The sequence below is a fragment of the Taeniopygia guttata genome, chromosome Z (assembly GCF_048771995.1).
Source record: "Taeniopygia guttata chromosome Z, bTaeGut7.mat, whole genome shotgun sequence".
NCBI classification, from domain to species: domain Eukaryota; kingdom Metazoa; phylum Chordata; class Aves; order Passeriformes; family Estrildidae; genus Taeniopygia; species Taeniopygia guttata.
In genome coordinates this window covers 15,691,591-15,706,327 of record NC_133063.1, presented here as the reverse complement: position 1 = coordinate 15,706,327, position 14,737 = coordinate 15,691,591, and the positions used below count along the sequence as shown (strand labels likewise).

The following is a 14,737-nucleotide window of genomic DNA, read 5'->3' as shown; positions in this document are numbered from 1 at the left end:
GGGGGCCAAGAAGGTCAGTGGTGTCTGGGGGGCACTAGGAAGGGCATTGCCAGCAGGTGGAGGGAGGTGATCCTGCCCCTCTTCTCAGCCCTGGTGAGGCCGCACCTGGAGTGCTGTGTCCAGTTCTGGGCTCCTCAGGACAACAGACATGGAGCACCTGGAGCAGGTCCAGCAAATGGCAACAAATTTTATTAAGGGTCTGGAGCATCCCTCTTATGAGGAAGGGCAGGGAGAGCTGGGACTGTTTAGCCTTGAGGAAACAGAACTGAGAGGGGACCTCCCTCATCAACGTCTATCAGTACTTGAAGGGGAATTGCCAAGATGGACCAGGCTTTTCCTAGTGGCACCAAGCAGTAGAACAAAGGCAATGGACAGATATTGATGCCCAGGAAGTTCCACCTGAATATGAGGAAGAACTCATATGAGCAGAAATATCAGAAAAGATGACCCACTGTGGTTCCTTCCAACCTGATCCATTCTGTGACTCTGTGATCTCAACCAGTGTAAAAATGACATGACTCTGTTGACTTTTCAAATGGCTAATTAGAAAAATATTTTAATGGTGCAGATATAATATATATTCAACTGCTATTAGCCATCAACATAAAATCCTTCTCAGTTACAAACAAATCAGTATCTTGTGTGTTGTGTCAATCTTCTCACCCATCATATGGGATTTTATTAAAGCTATTAGTATACAATAATTTTTAATATTAAGGAAATGCCTTTACTGTGAATATAATACCTCATTCTTCAACAGTGGCCAAGTAACTATCTTCTACATTTATTCTGGACCTCCACGCTGTGAAAGAAAAGCATTCAGTTAAATATATTCCACTAATAGAACTTAAAACTGAGATCAAATTCTATTTTAAACTGTGATAGGCTAAGAGACATAGTTCTAGTTTTAATTTCTGATTTAAATATTTACTTTTCTACCTATATAAGAACAGACAGCATGCCAAATACCAGCATCCACCAATCATGGCCACATTTTTTTCAAGGAAAAGTACAAAGAAATCAACACATGCTACCTACAGTTACAGCTGCTTCCATGTCTTTTTCTGTGAAGAAACCTAAGTCTTAACCTTTAAAATGTCCGACAAACACAATGCTAACAGACACAAGTTTTAATGGAACTTTCACTGCGTATGTTCCAAAGTGCTAAGTAAAACCAAAGCCAAGCAGAGTCATTACAATCTTAATGAGAAATCAGAAAGGTATTCAGTTATTTTCCCAACAAAATTATTTTACAATTTACCTCACTGTTAAACAACCTTATGCAAAAAGTCAAGAAGTGTATTACAGTGGGAAATAACTGATTTTATTTCTACTGTATGGATACAGCCTACTTGCATATATGAAGGAAAACTTATTTCCTCTACTAACATTGTTACACTATACACGTCCTTACCATTTAACAAAGTTTTGCAAGCATTTTTTAATTTCAAACTCACCATCATCTCACAAATTCCTCACATTTTGTGCATTCTCCCTTTTGAACCATCAATTTTTACAACTGAGAATTGTTACAGAACAGAAGCAGTTTTTTCTTGCCCTTCATGTACAATGCCGTAAGTATTACAGAAAATATATTAAGTTTAATAAAAAGTTTCCACTACTAGAAATACAAGAGTTAATTTACTAATAAATAACTTATAAAACCAATTTGAGAAATATTTTGGACTTCAATCACCTGGTTATAGCCTTTCCAGGTCTAAGAACAAACTTCTGTGATCCCGCCTGGCAGAGTCAAATTACACATTAAACAGCTGTTATAAAACCAGCAGTGGTGGCAATTAATGCAGGCTGTGACTATCAGCAGCTTACCTGCACATCTGTTCTAAGTCCAAATCTCTTTACTCAGTGGTACCACGAGCTACTATACAGTGAGAGTTGGGTAACTTCTGTATTAAGAATTGGTACATAGGGTATTGTGTATGAAAACCATGAAAGCCCAGGGCACACTCTTAGAAAGAATTACTATGTAATATCATACCACAAGATGTAGAAATAAGCTAAAGAAGAAAACTTACTTGAATATATTCAATCTCTTCATCTGACATTTGTCTCCTTCTGTATTTCTGAGGTAAAGTTCTTGTTAATTCAGAAGTGTCTGGTGTGCCTTGTACTCTACTAACACGTGAAATATTTTGAAATGCCGGTGATATGCCTCCTACAGATTCCTGTGCTTTTGAAGCATGGAGAGATGGCATACTTGCTTGTAGAGATTCCTGCACTGAAACCCAGATTTCAAAACCATTTACAGAAATATTACTAGACTGTAAAATTAATAAGCAGCCAATAAAATCTACCATTGCTTGAAAATCTTATTCATTATAACAAATACCTAAAAGAATTAAATCACTCTACTTCTTACAACCTGCTTTTATTGTTGTCAAATTATCAAGTGTCAAATATCAAGTGCAGAATCTAAAAATTCTGACAGTAGTTTGAATGGCAGAAACACTAATATGGAAACAAAAAATGTATCAGTACACACCCAAACAATGGCTTTTTCACTGGGAAGCTGTACTTGGAGAAAAAGCATAAAGTTATGTAAATGTTTGTGTGTGGGCAATTACGTAGAAAGATAACAGACTATGTTCACTGGTGAGGTTCCAGAGGACTGGAAGCTAGCCAGTGTGACACCCATTCACAAAACAGGTGGGAAAGAGGATCCTGGTAATTAGCCAGACTCTTCCAGATAAGGTTATGGAACAGTTTCTGTTGAGTGTCATCACACAGAACTTACAGGATGGCCAGGGTATCAGACCCAGACAGCAAGGGTTTAGGAAGGGAAGGTCATGTTTGATCAGCCTGGTGTCTTTTTATGACCAGGTGACATGCCTGGTGGGTGCAGGAAGGGCTGTGGATGTTGTGTACCTGGACTCCAGCAAGGCCTTGGGCACTGTCTCCCACAGCACTGCTGGAAAAGCTGCAGCCCATGGCTGGGACAGGAGCACTCAGTGCTGGGCTCAGAACTGGCTGAGAGCGCTGGTGAGCGGTGCTGCATCCAGCTGGGGCCAGGCACCAGTGGTGTCCCTCAGGGCTCTGTACTGGGACTGTTTAATATCTTTATTGATGATATGGATGAAGGTATTCACTCGCAAATTTGCAGATGACACTAAGGTGGGGGTGTGTGTCAATCCATTGGAATGTAGGAGAGCTCTGCAGAGAGACCTGGAATGGTTGAATGGAGGGGCCGAGACTAACAGGATGAAGTTTAATAAATCCAAGTGCCAAGCCCTGTGTTTTGGCCACAATAACCCCCTGAACTGCTATAGGCTGGGGACAGTGTGGCTGGACAGTGCCCAGGCAGAAAAAGACATGGGGGTACTGGTTGACATCCAATTGAGCATGAGCCAGCAGTGTGCACTGGCGGCCAAGAAGGCCAGCCAGTGTCAGGAATAGCATGGCCAGCAGGAGCAGGGAGGTCACCCTTCCCCTGTATTTGGCACTGGTGAGGGCACACCTTGAGTGCTGTGTCCGGTTCTGGGTCCCTCAGTTTGGGAAGGACATTGAGACGTTTGAGTGCGTCCAGAGGAGGCAACAAGGCTGGTGAGGGACTTGGAACACAAACCCCGTGAGGAATGGCTGAGGGAGCTGGGGGTGTTTAGCCTGGAGAAAAGGAGTCACCATCCCTGGATGTGTTTAAAAAAAGATTGGATGTGGCACTCGGTGCCATGGTTTAGCTGAAGTGTTAGGGCATGAGCTGGACTCGAGGATCTTGAAGGTCTCTTCCAACCTAGTGATTCTGTGATATGTAAGGGTAAAACACCTGACAAAGCAGAATGCTTCCACCGAAGTCCTTCCCAGTGCTCCAGAAAAATGAGCAAGACAAGTGCAACATCTAACAGCTGGACAGAAGCTCTATATAACTATAAAATAAGCAGCATGAAAATTGCATGTACAAAAGCATGTGAGAAGCCACAACACCACAATTTTGCCTGCCTTTGTCCTTCCTGGCTTCAGCAAGACCAATGACCACAAAGGAGAGGGAGCCAGTTTTAGCCTTCATGAGTCTGATGCAGTTGCAGGACTGGGACCAACAATCAAACACCTGCAGCATAGTGACAAAGCTGCCATTGAGAGGCATATTAAGAAGCTGTCAGTCATAAGACTGGGTCTGAAAGTCCCAAGGTGGCTCAGAAATAATGGAAGATCCCAAACAGAGCAAGGCAGAAGTGAGCCCATCAGAAGCAGCATATTTATTGTGAACAGGAGACAAGGTATTTTTGTTTCAAGAAATAATACACCTTACATAAAACAAACAAACAAACAAACAAAAAAACCAGTTTCTCCAAGTTTGTTTCGCCTACCACAAAAGAGATTTGTCAATGTTTTTCCTCTACTATAACTTTCAGTCTGAAGTGTAGTTGGAGTAGACTCATTAGCAAATTAAAAACATCGGAAGTGCAGTAATCAGAAATTTTACTGTTGCTGCTTTAGTTCTATTACAGTCCGTATTACATCTCTCCCTTCCCTGTTTGAGACCATAATGCTGCAGTAGTAATAGGCCCACTAGAATCTGGCTGGCCTTTCACATCCCCAGTTGCTCTGAGGAGCCATTTAGCTATGTAGGAGCAACAATCTGGTACAATTGAATGCATATTTTGCTACAGCATTCAAGCAAGTCAAAGTAGGTTGCAGTTTACTAACAAGATGACAGATGCTGATGAAGGTAGAAAAGTCTAACATAACTAAAAGACACAGTCACAAGAATCTTCTGACACAGAGGTCAGAAACACATTTTCAAGCTTTTGAGAAAGTAATTCACTGGCATGACAGGTGGTACGTTTGGGTGAACTGTGCAAAATATACGTAATTGTTACAGAAAGTTATTGCAGAAAATAGCTCCTGAAGAGTTTGAAGGCAAGTCAGAAGAGGCATTTATATACGCTGTGGAGGCTTTCAAATGTTAAATTAAAGTTAAAGCTAAATTGCGGGCTTGATAATGCTGTGACAAATAGCTAGGCGCAGTATAATACCAAAAGAAGTGAGAATAACATAACGGAGCTTTTGAAGACAACTGCTACTTTTCTTTCAGTTCTTTTTGACCCCAAAGGACTTCTAAATCAACATATTGCTTGAATTGTTTTAATACAATAGCATTGGGACTACCATGAATATCAACATAGGTATAAAAGTTAATGTCAAAGATTGCAATGAAATAATTCTCACCATTAGTTAGTAACAGAAGAAAATACTTCTTAAAATGTAGAGGGCTTAATCTTCCAGCTATAATCGTGTTTTGAAAATACAGCAGAAAATACATCACATTTCAACTAAGAAAAAATGAGGAAAATGCAACATAATTTATGCAAATATCACTGAATAGCTAAAGCTGCTTCAAACTGACTTGGGCATAGTAATTTCAGTAAATATTAATATTTGGGAAAATGTGACTTTATATAAAGTAGAAAACAAACACTGTAAATCCTTGTGAATCTTTCCTGAGAAAAAAATAAAGATGTGCATGTATTATGTGTCTGCACACAGTTGCACAGAAAAGAAGTTGTGAAGAAAGTTCAAGAGCTTCCTTCAAACCAAACCAAGCATGTTTCAAAAACTTCACTGCAACTCAGTTCAGCTGTAAAGCTGAAAGAGAGAAATTGGGTCCTGGTTCTTAAATAAAACAGTAAAGAAATGTGGCAGAAGCTATATCCATACCCAAAATACTTACTTTTAGGTCTGGGACCACTTTTTCTGTCTGGGAACTTTATTAATGGAGTATGTGGCTTGACTACCTAGAAGGAGACCAGGTAGTGGGAGAAACAGACACAGGTTACCGTGACTAATAAAATGGCATGCACCATGTATCAAACAACCAATTCTAAACAGCTGCTCTTTCCACTACTCTGATAGACTTACTGCTTCTTGAAGTCCTATGTTTACCCCAGGTAAAGAAGGTTACTTTAAAAAATAGTCCTGCACCCTGAGGTCCAGAGCAGATACAGGCTTTGTCTGCCTTTTCTCATCTGTGTGTGTGTGTGTGTGTGTGTGTGTGTGTGTGTGTGTGCAGAAGCAGCCACTGCCACTGCATAAATGAAATCACAATGAAATCTGCTCTGGTGAGAACAACAAAAAAACAAAAAAACAACAACAACAAAAAAAAAAAAAACCAAAACAAAACAAAAAAAAAAAACACCAGAAACATTGATGTGCTGGAGCGTGTCCAGAGCGAAGCACCTCTCCTGTGAGGACAGGCTGAGAGAGCTGGGAATGCTCAGCCTGAAGAATGCTCTGGGGAGACCTTACAACCCAAAGAGGGCAGGTTTGGATTGGAAAGATTAAGTAGAAATTCTTTATTTTGAGGTTGGGAAGCACTGGCACGAGTTGCCTAGAGCATCTGGGGCTGTCCCATCCCTGGAATTGTCCAACACCAGGCTGGACGGGGCTTTGGGCAACCTGGTGTAATGAAGGAGTCCCTGCCCACGGCGGGGGTGCTGTAACTAGGTGACCTTTAAGGTCCCTTCCGATCCAACCCATGCCGTGGTTCCACAGCTCTCCAGCGCACGGAATCGCGAGCTGTGCTCTGCCTGTACAAAGCACTTTCACCTTGGAGAGGCACATCTTAGGAAGGAGCTGCCAGCCAGCTCCGCACCCGCTGCTCTCACAGCGCCCGGCGCCTGCGACACCGCGTGCGCGCCTCTGCACAGCTCTCCCCAAGGACATCGGCCACCCCGGCGGCGTGTCCTCAACCCGCGGCCGCCTCACGCCTGCTGCTCCGCGGCGGCAGCAGAAGCGAGCCCCGCCGCTCCAGCCAAGGCTCCGGGTGTCTAAGACGCTGCCGCCCGGGGCCGCCCTTACCTGCACCGCCCGGGTAGCGGCCGCCATCTTGCTGCCCATGGTGAGGAGCCTGCGGGGCAGCCCCCGGGCCCCGCCCACAACCCTAACGCCAGCCGTGGGCGGGGCCTCCGCGGCGGGCGGGGCCTCCGCGGCGGGCGGGGCCTCCGCGGCGGGCGGGGCCTCCGCGGCGGGCGGGGCCTCCGCGGCGGGCGGGGCCTCCGCGGCGGGCGGGGCCTCCGCGGCGGGCGGGGCCTCCGCGGCGGGCGGGGCCTCCGCGGCGGGCGGGGCCTCCGCGGCGGGCGGGGCCTCCGCGGCGGGCGGGGCCTCCGCGGCGGGCGGGGCCTCCGCGGCGGGCGGGGCCTCCGCGGCGGGCGGGGCCTCCGCGGCGGGCGGGGCCTCCGCGGCGGGCGGGGCCTCCGCGGCGGGCGTGGGTTAAAGAAACGCTTCACCGTGAGTTAAAGAAACGCTAAGCCAAGTGAAACATTCTCAGGAAAATTAGCATTCTCTTCATTTAGTTTTTATTAGATCAAGGCACTCATCTAAAAAAAAATAGCAAGTGATCACTCATCAAGTTAAAAATGACTTTACACGTCAAGATAAGAAGGGACATTACACGCTCCCTAATTGTGTTACGCCTCAACGGTATTTCCTTCAGGCATCAAACAACACTGAAAAAAGCACAAATGCTAATGAAGACTTGCAATTACAACACTGCTTAGCTGCACAGTTGACAGTATAAAGTTACCCCTGCAGACAAGAGTCACTGCTAAAAAGAGCATAGAATTTCTGGTGTTTAAAATTATACATTATGCCTTAATAATAAAAATAATCTCAACTCTAGACTTGTTCATAAATTTTCCTGACTGGGCTTTTGACTGGGACAGAGCAGGGTCGTGCATCCTGCTTGAGCCCTACGGCCTGCTGGTCCCCAGGAAAGGGGTACAGCAAATCCTCAGTTTAAGTCCACTTCTACATGAAACCTTGAAACTTTTCTTGTGTTCTTGCTGCCTTTCAGAGGAATGTAAGTGCTCAAAGACAGGATTGCTTGAGAACTGAGTCTGCAGTTAGTTTCATTTTATCAGCTCTACTACCCGCTTTGACACATTCTAACTCTCTGGAGGGAACAACAGCTTTCAGAAAGGTCAAATTTTAAGTCTTGAAGTGTATTTTTGAGATACATATAATCTATCAAATTTAGTCAAAATGCACACACTGAATAACAATAAACACCATGTCTCCTGACTCACTGAAGATAGACATTTTTTCCAAGCTGTAGAACAATTGCCTTTAAAGATGGATCTTCTGCCCAGTTAACTTTGCTTCCAACTATGATGTTCTATAAATGAGAAAGATTTATAGGTTAAAACAAGCACTTGTAAAGGACAATTCTTAGTAAAATATCTCAAAATAAATTGGCTTTATAATTTTTGATTTGAAAGCCCTTGAAATACCTAAGTGTTTGAAGTAGACAGGATGAAGGGAAAAAGGAGAAAGGGAATTAATCCTGTTGTTGATACAAAGGCAAAAAAAACCCAAATCCATGCTCTTTTATTTCCTAGAGGGCCTTCATACTACATATATGCTAAACACAGACATGTAGAGAATGTTTTTAACAATATGAAATACAGTTTGCCACAAACACAAAATAACCCAGTTAACATTCTCACCCTGCCATTCTGGATTGAAAAGGGAAATTTAAATTTAACCAAAGAGGATTTACTCTACTTAGGGCTCAGAAAATTTCAGGAATGCAAAACCAGGAGATAGTTTTAGACTCTAATCTAAATTTAGAAATCATCTAAATTTGTTGTTCTCAATTTGAGATGTAATGACATTAGCAATGCAAAATAGTAGCAGCCATATTTTTGTCCTTGACATTCCTATGCAGCCTGAGACCTTTCCACCCTAACCCAAACCATGATTTTACATTATTTGCATGATTTCACATTGCAGGTGACCTACCAGTCGCTGCATGTATACAGACTAGTTAGCAGCCCCAGACACATGGATAACCAAAAGGGCAAAGTCTACACTGCTGAAAGAATTTGGAGACTGGCTGTGGTTGCAGGCCAAGGCTTCCACAGGACTCTAGGGGGTGACACAAACAGAGAAAGCCAGAAGAGGCAGATGAAGGCTCCCTGGTAACATATTTTTTCTAACCATGAGGTGGGGAAACTGATTTGGTAGGGTGTAGAGGTTACTCAGAGCAGAAGGAAATACAGCCATTACTGTGACAGACATTCTTCAAGAAAGATACATTATTTTTGTACCTTTAAGGAAACAAAGATAGATTGACAGCCTGTCTCTAAACTCTGCAAAAAATTAATGCAAAGATGCTTGTGACAATTTCATTCTCTTAGCCTTTAAAGCAATAGAAGTCTTCCTTCTATGCACGGTCCTTCCATTAGCACTGTTAAACTTAAAGGTTTTAGAAAACAATTTTGTGTTGTTAAGCTATATTTGCCATACAGTATATTATCTTAAGTATCGTGAAAAATTGTAAACTTGGTTCTAAAAGCCACACAACATTACCTGGAACACATTTTGAATTATTGTAGTCATCTCTCTTTCTTTTTCTAAGTTAGCAAGCATCTTCTCTATTTTCCTGACATCCATACTTGCTTGTTTTTCCTTTTGCCTTTTCATCATGGTCTGAATTTGCTGTAGTTTCTGTCCTCCATATACTTTCAGTGCTGTTACATTATTAGGAAAATTAAGCATTAAGTAGTTAGGTGTACAGCAGAACTGAAGATACTCTTTCCCTCACAGCCACCTAATGCACTTCCACTGCATAACCCTTATTTCATGCTCCACTCCTTCCCTCCAATATAACTCAATATATTTCTTCTACGAAAGAAGCAACACATGCTGTGGCTACTTGGTACACAGATCAAACTACATCAATTGCCTCCCTGGCCAACAGCAAAACAGAAAGTACATTGTATGCTGCCTGCATTTTCCTCACAGGGGCTAATTTGCATCTCTGCATACCCTGTTTTCGAGTGCCACAACTTTTGTAGGTCTTTTTTATACCTTTTAAAGACCCTTACTCCTTTTTCAGATTTCACTGAAACCAAATTCCAAAGTCATACAAGGAGCATGTGGACATGACCAGAGAATATTACTATTTTTATAGGAAACCAGGTTAAAAAAACTAGACAGATTAAGTGTTTAGGGGCAGTTCATACACTGAAAGAATGCTGGCAGAGGATTCCTTCCTTTATTTGCAAAGATATCAGTATATTCATTTTTCCCATGTGAACATTTATTTCATTGTGTTTGTTCATCACCGTCAATATTTACACAACTCCCCACACATGACTCAAACAATAGCTGTTAAAATTGTTAAAGTTCTGAATATGATGTCATATCTAAATTTGAACCACTCTAACAAGGCTACTGAACACCAGTATATACACACTTCTTCTTAAGTAAATTCCATCTCTATTCTGCAAGCACCTCATAAATGTGTAATATGACAAAAAAGTATCTTTTAGTTGCTGCAGGGGTGATTTAAATGACAAAACAATGTGTAACTTTCTGAGGACCTTACATGAAATAATAAAATGCTGCCACATTGTTTTTGAGTGTTGTCTTGCATCTCTCATTCTAACACGTCAGTCTCAAGTTCAAGTAGGGAACATACCAGCTTGTCTCTACAGTATTTTCTACTCTTTTAACAAGTTTAATAACTGTGTTGAGTTTTGTTACTTCCCATGTAAATTAATATTGCTACAAGAACAACTTTAAAATATGAACTATATGAACTCTTCATTAAAATATAAACTAAAGTCAATACAGATAATACACTTACAGAGTCTTTCCCTTCTAATGTTAATCAGCTGCTGTTCCTTCTCATGTATTTTCTGAAAGAAAAAAAAAGTATTTTCCAGACTCCTGTCTTCAAAAATATTGAAATATGCTAATTCAATCCACAAACACAGCTAAGGGCAACTCTAAAATAGACTTACTTACACAATCACTTTAAAAAATTCTTAATTTTGACAGCAGTAGGAACTGCACCCATGTTCCCACATGTTTAGTTTTGAATGACTTGTGCAGTCCTCCTGTTGCTTTCAAAGCACATTCCTGCCCATGTGGGGTTGGTTGCCCTGCACAACAGTAACAGAAGCTAAAACTACCACTTACCTTCTGATAGTCAATTATTGTCTGGCTGAGCAATACTAGGTGTTTCATTGTTTCCAGGATCAGACTAAGGAAGGAAACAGTTGCATACATTAAGACCATGAATATAAGTCAATATTATAAATGTTTTAATCAACTTTATTTAGTTTAAATAAAGAATTTCTAATTTCTCCTAATAGCAAATTAATACTACATGTCACTTCTTTTTGTGCTTACACTTACAATATCATTTCTTTTTACAGTTAATATATTCAGTGTCATTGTAGAGGCCAAAGAGTTCTGTCACTTCCCTCATGATTTCCCTAAGATTTCATTTAAGTCTGTTCAACATTTTATATCACAGAGTTTGGAAGGCATCAAGAAAGCCTAGCCATCTGGAAATGGCTATGAATTAAAGCTCCTAAATCAAGGAGATGCAATCTCTTAGCTGTATTTCTGACAGAAATTAAATTTCTCATATTACACTTCATATGCATCCACCTGTTAATAATGGGCAGGCAGTGAAAAGCTACTTTTAAATATGTTTAAGCTTTCAGTTCTACTTCAAAAACATTTTGCTCCTACACTAATAAAGGCAGGAAAGCAGAGGCAAGGCCCCATTACAAGCCTGTAATGTGCTCAGCTATTATAAATGCTGGTAATTCAGGCACTAAAGACAAAAAGCTCTCTTGGCTACAAGCAGTTCTCACTAGTGAATCAAGAGCTATGATCTCTGTCAAGCTGGGTAAATTCAGAGCCCAAATGCAAATCTACCATGAGTGTATGAAATCAGATCATGCTGATTCTAGCCAGAAGGTAGACAGTATATCATTCTGTCAAATCTAGAAAAAGAAAGCTTTCTTTCATAAGAGGTAAAATAAAATAATCTAGAAATGTGTCACAATAAACTGTACAAAGTCCATTGCTTTCTAGCCATCTGACTTCTGAGAACACCTTACCGTGAGTCCTCGTCACCTTGTTTCAATTTGTTTCTCAGGGCATCCGAAATTTGTGTCCTGCATATTGCAAAAAATAGCATATGACTGATGAGAACTCATAAGAAACAGAGAAGCAGGAAGCTGAGAGAAGCAGATTTAAATAAGTAATATAAGAACATAATTTCCAGGATTCCACTTTTGTCCACTTTCACATTGGAATTATATAAGCAAAATACTCTGTACCTTTTAAATACCACACTTCTTAAACAATGGGGCTTAACTCTCAGGACAGGAAAGAAGTATCAATGATTATTTGTGAGAATGACAACTCCTTTTTCTCTTGACCAACATATTTGGACACCATTAATCCTAGAGTCTGCAGAAAGGAAGTTGGGCAAAGGTATGAATTCAAATCAACAGCCATGAAACACATGGGATGTCTAACATTATCAACTTCCATCTTTTCATAGTCATTTGGAAAATATTGCTAAGAAATATGCTTACTGATCTGTACAGTCACTCTTTCCCTACTGTAAAGGAACTTTTGGATGTACACATTTCAGCCTGTAAGCTTTTAGTTTTGGTGGGCTTTTTTTTGTTTTGTTTTCTACAGCATATCAATCTGCATTCCTATTGTTCAATAGTACTTAAAGCTCCCCAATCTCCCATATCACTTTAAAATCCTGTTTTAATCAGACCTATGTATATATGCATCTATGTATGCAAACACAGAAAAGAAAGCTCCAAATAAAGGGTGAAGAAAATTCTACCTTTGCAAGGCCAACATCTTGTTATGGAAAGAGACTTTTACTTCTTCTATATCGTTTTCCAAATGTTCTGTGGCACTGAAAGACAAAAAGCAGTAAGACAGATGACCTGAGTGTGAAGATAACAGAGTTTAAAAGCAGTGTGACATTTTAAATTGCTTTCCATTTCTCTTATGTAAGAATTTTTCATGTGAGCCACACATCATTAGGGCCAGGAGTAATTTAGCATCTGAAACTGTATTTGTGAATTCTAGCCATCACATAAAGGACTGCAAATTTAAAAGCCACATTACATACAGAAGTACATTGGGAGAATGAATAAAGCATTTCTTCCCCACATTTCCTCTTAGTTTCCATTATTTTCACCAATCTTCTCTGAAGTACTGATTGTTATCCAGCAATTCACTAAGAAGGAATAACTAGAAAAGAATTTTGCAGTTATCCAGTGACATACCTCTGGATAACGCTTTCTTCAATTTCTTGATCAAGGAAATTTTCTTGACCTGCAGAAGAGAATGTTGTTAAAACAAGCACCACAGAGACTTTTAAATACAACCTATAGAACATAATGGATTAGCATTTTTTGCATGAACAAGTTATTTCTTACTTCTATCTCCAAACTTTATTATCTTTTACAGTTAATGAGATTATGCTATCAATCAGCTGTATCAGAGAAATTACTAATTTAGCATTTTTCAGATGAGTAGAGCTGGGTTCATGATATTGCTCTATATATACTACTGGATAGTTCAGTGGAAGAGCATGTACCCAGCTTCATCCTGGGCTGTATCAGAAATGTGGCCAGCTGGTCAAGGGAGGTGATTCTGCCCCTCTGACTGGCTCTTGGCAGACTCCACCTGGTGCACTACATCCAGGCCTGGGACTCTCAACATAAGGACATGGATCTGTTAGAGAAGGTCCAGAGGAGGGCAATGAAGGTGATCAGAGGGCTGGAGCACCTCTCCTATGAGGAAGAGGTTGAGAGAGTGGTTGTTCAGCTTGGAGAAGGTTGCTTGCTGAGTCCTTCCAGTCCCTGAATGGACCTTACAAGAGAACTGGAGAAGAACTTTTTACTAGGGTACGTATCGACAGGAAAAAGGGGGACAGTTTGTACTTGAAAGAGGGTAGGTTTACATTAGCTATACTGTGGGGTGATGTGGCACTGGTAGAGAGATTGCCAGATAAACTGCGGATGCCTCATCCCTGTGAGTGCTCAAGATCAGGTTGCCAGGTTGGATAGGGCTCTGAGCAAGAATGTCTAGTGGAAGGGGTCGATGTGCATGGTGGGGGGTTTGGAAACAGATGTGTTTAATGTCCCTTCCAACCCAAATCATCTTGTGACTCCACAGGTAATGGAAACATCTTAAATCAGTATTGCTGCCAAACACTTTGGCAAACTTTTGGCAAGACTACAGCCTCAGTGACCAGGTTTCTGAAAACCATCGCTACATGTCAGAGGAGCCTAAAGTTCAAATCCAGAAAAGGAAGGAAAGGAAAGCTATATGGCATCTTTGTAAACATTCATATATGTCTCAAAAGATGCCTAGAAAACGTGTTAAAACGAACAGCCAGGGGGAAAACCCCATTATTACTGTAAGGAACACTTTTGATAAATAATTAAATAAAATATTGGGAAATTATATTTTAAAAAATTATATATATATGCTACATCCCATTCATTGTTAGTGTAACATCCCAATGCGAGGAGATAAACACTTACAAGTGAGAATTGCCGATTTGTACTCCATTAGCTGCTCCTTCATTTGGTTCCTTAGGCTGCGGCGGGATAAAGCGACAAAGGTCAGAAGCTGCGCATCCCTGCATCCCTTCATCCCACCCCGGCCCTGCTCCCCGTCCCGCCGGCACTAACCGCAGCAGACTGCAGATATCCACGCCGACGCTGTCGCCGCTGCCTCCGCTGCCGCCCTGGGACGATGCCGGGGCCGGGGCCGAGGTCGGAGCCGGAGCCGGAGCCGGGGCCGTGGTCGGAGCCGGGGCCGGGGCCGTGGTCGGAGCCGGGGCCGTGGTCGGAGCCGGGGCCGAGGTCGGAGCCGGAGCCGGGGCTGGGGCCGGAGCCGGGACCGGAGCCGGAGCCGGGGCCGGAGCCGGAGCCGG

The 14,737-nt window shown here is 41.8% G+C and overlaps 2 protein-coding genes across 2 annotated transcripts; both read right to left on the bottom strand.

Annotated features, from left to right (window-relative positions):
* Positions 1-536: 536 nt before the first annotated feature.
* On the bottom strand, positions 537-6,860 carry MRPS36 (mitochondrial ribosomal protein S36). Its single transcript, NM_001245832.2, has 4 exons — positions 6,814-6,860; positions 5,687-5,750; positions 2,037-2,239; positions 537-802 (listed from the first exon to the last, which is right to left on the bottom strand). The coding sequence occupies exons 1-4, from the start codon at positions 6,850-6,852 to the stop codon at positions 785-787; spliced, it is 324 nt and encodes a 107-aa protein (NP_001232761.1). The 5' UTR covers positions 6,853-6,860; the 3' UTR covers positions 537-784.
* Positions 6,861-7,293: 433 nt separating this feature from the next.
* Positions 7,294-14,680, bottom strand: CENPH (centromere protein H). Its single transcript, XM_072922280.1, has 10 exons — positions 14,642-14,680; positions 14,493-14,587; positions 14,343-14,398; positions 13,077-13,125; positions 12,626-12,700; positions 11,877-11,933; positions 10,942-11,005; positions 10,607-10,658; positions 9,325-9,485; positions 7,294-8,128 (listed from the first exon to the last, which is right to left on the bottom strand). The coding sequence occupies exons 3-10, from the start codon at positions 14,383-14,385 to the stop codon at positions 8,036-8,038; spliced, it is 594 nt and encodes a 197-aa protein (XP_072778381.1). The 5' UTR covers positions 14,386-14,398; positions 14,493-14,587; positions 14,642-14,680; the 3' UTR covers positions 7,294-8,035.
* Positions 14,681-14,737: the final 57 nt, after the last annotated feature.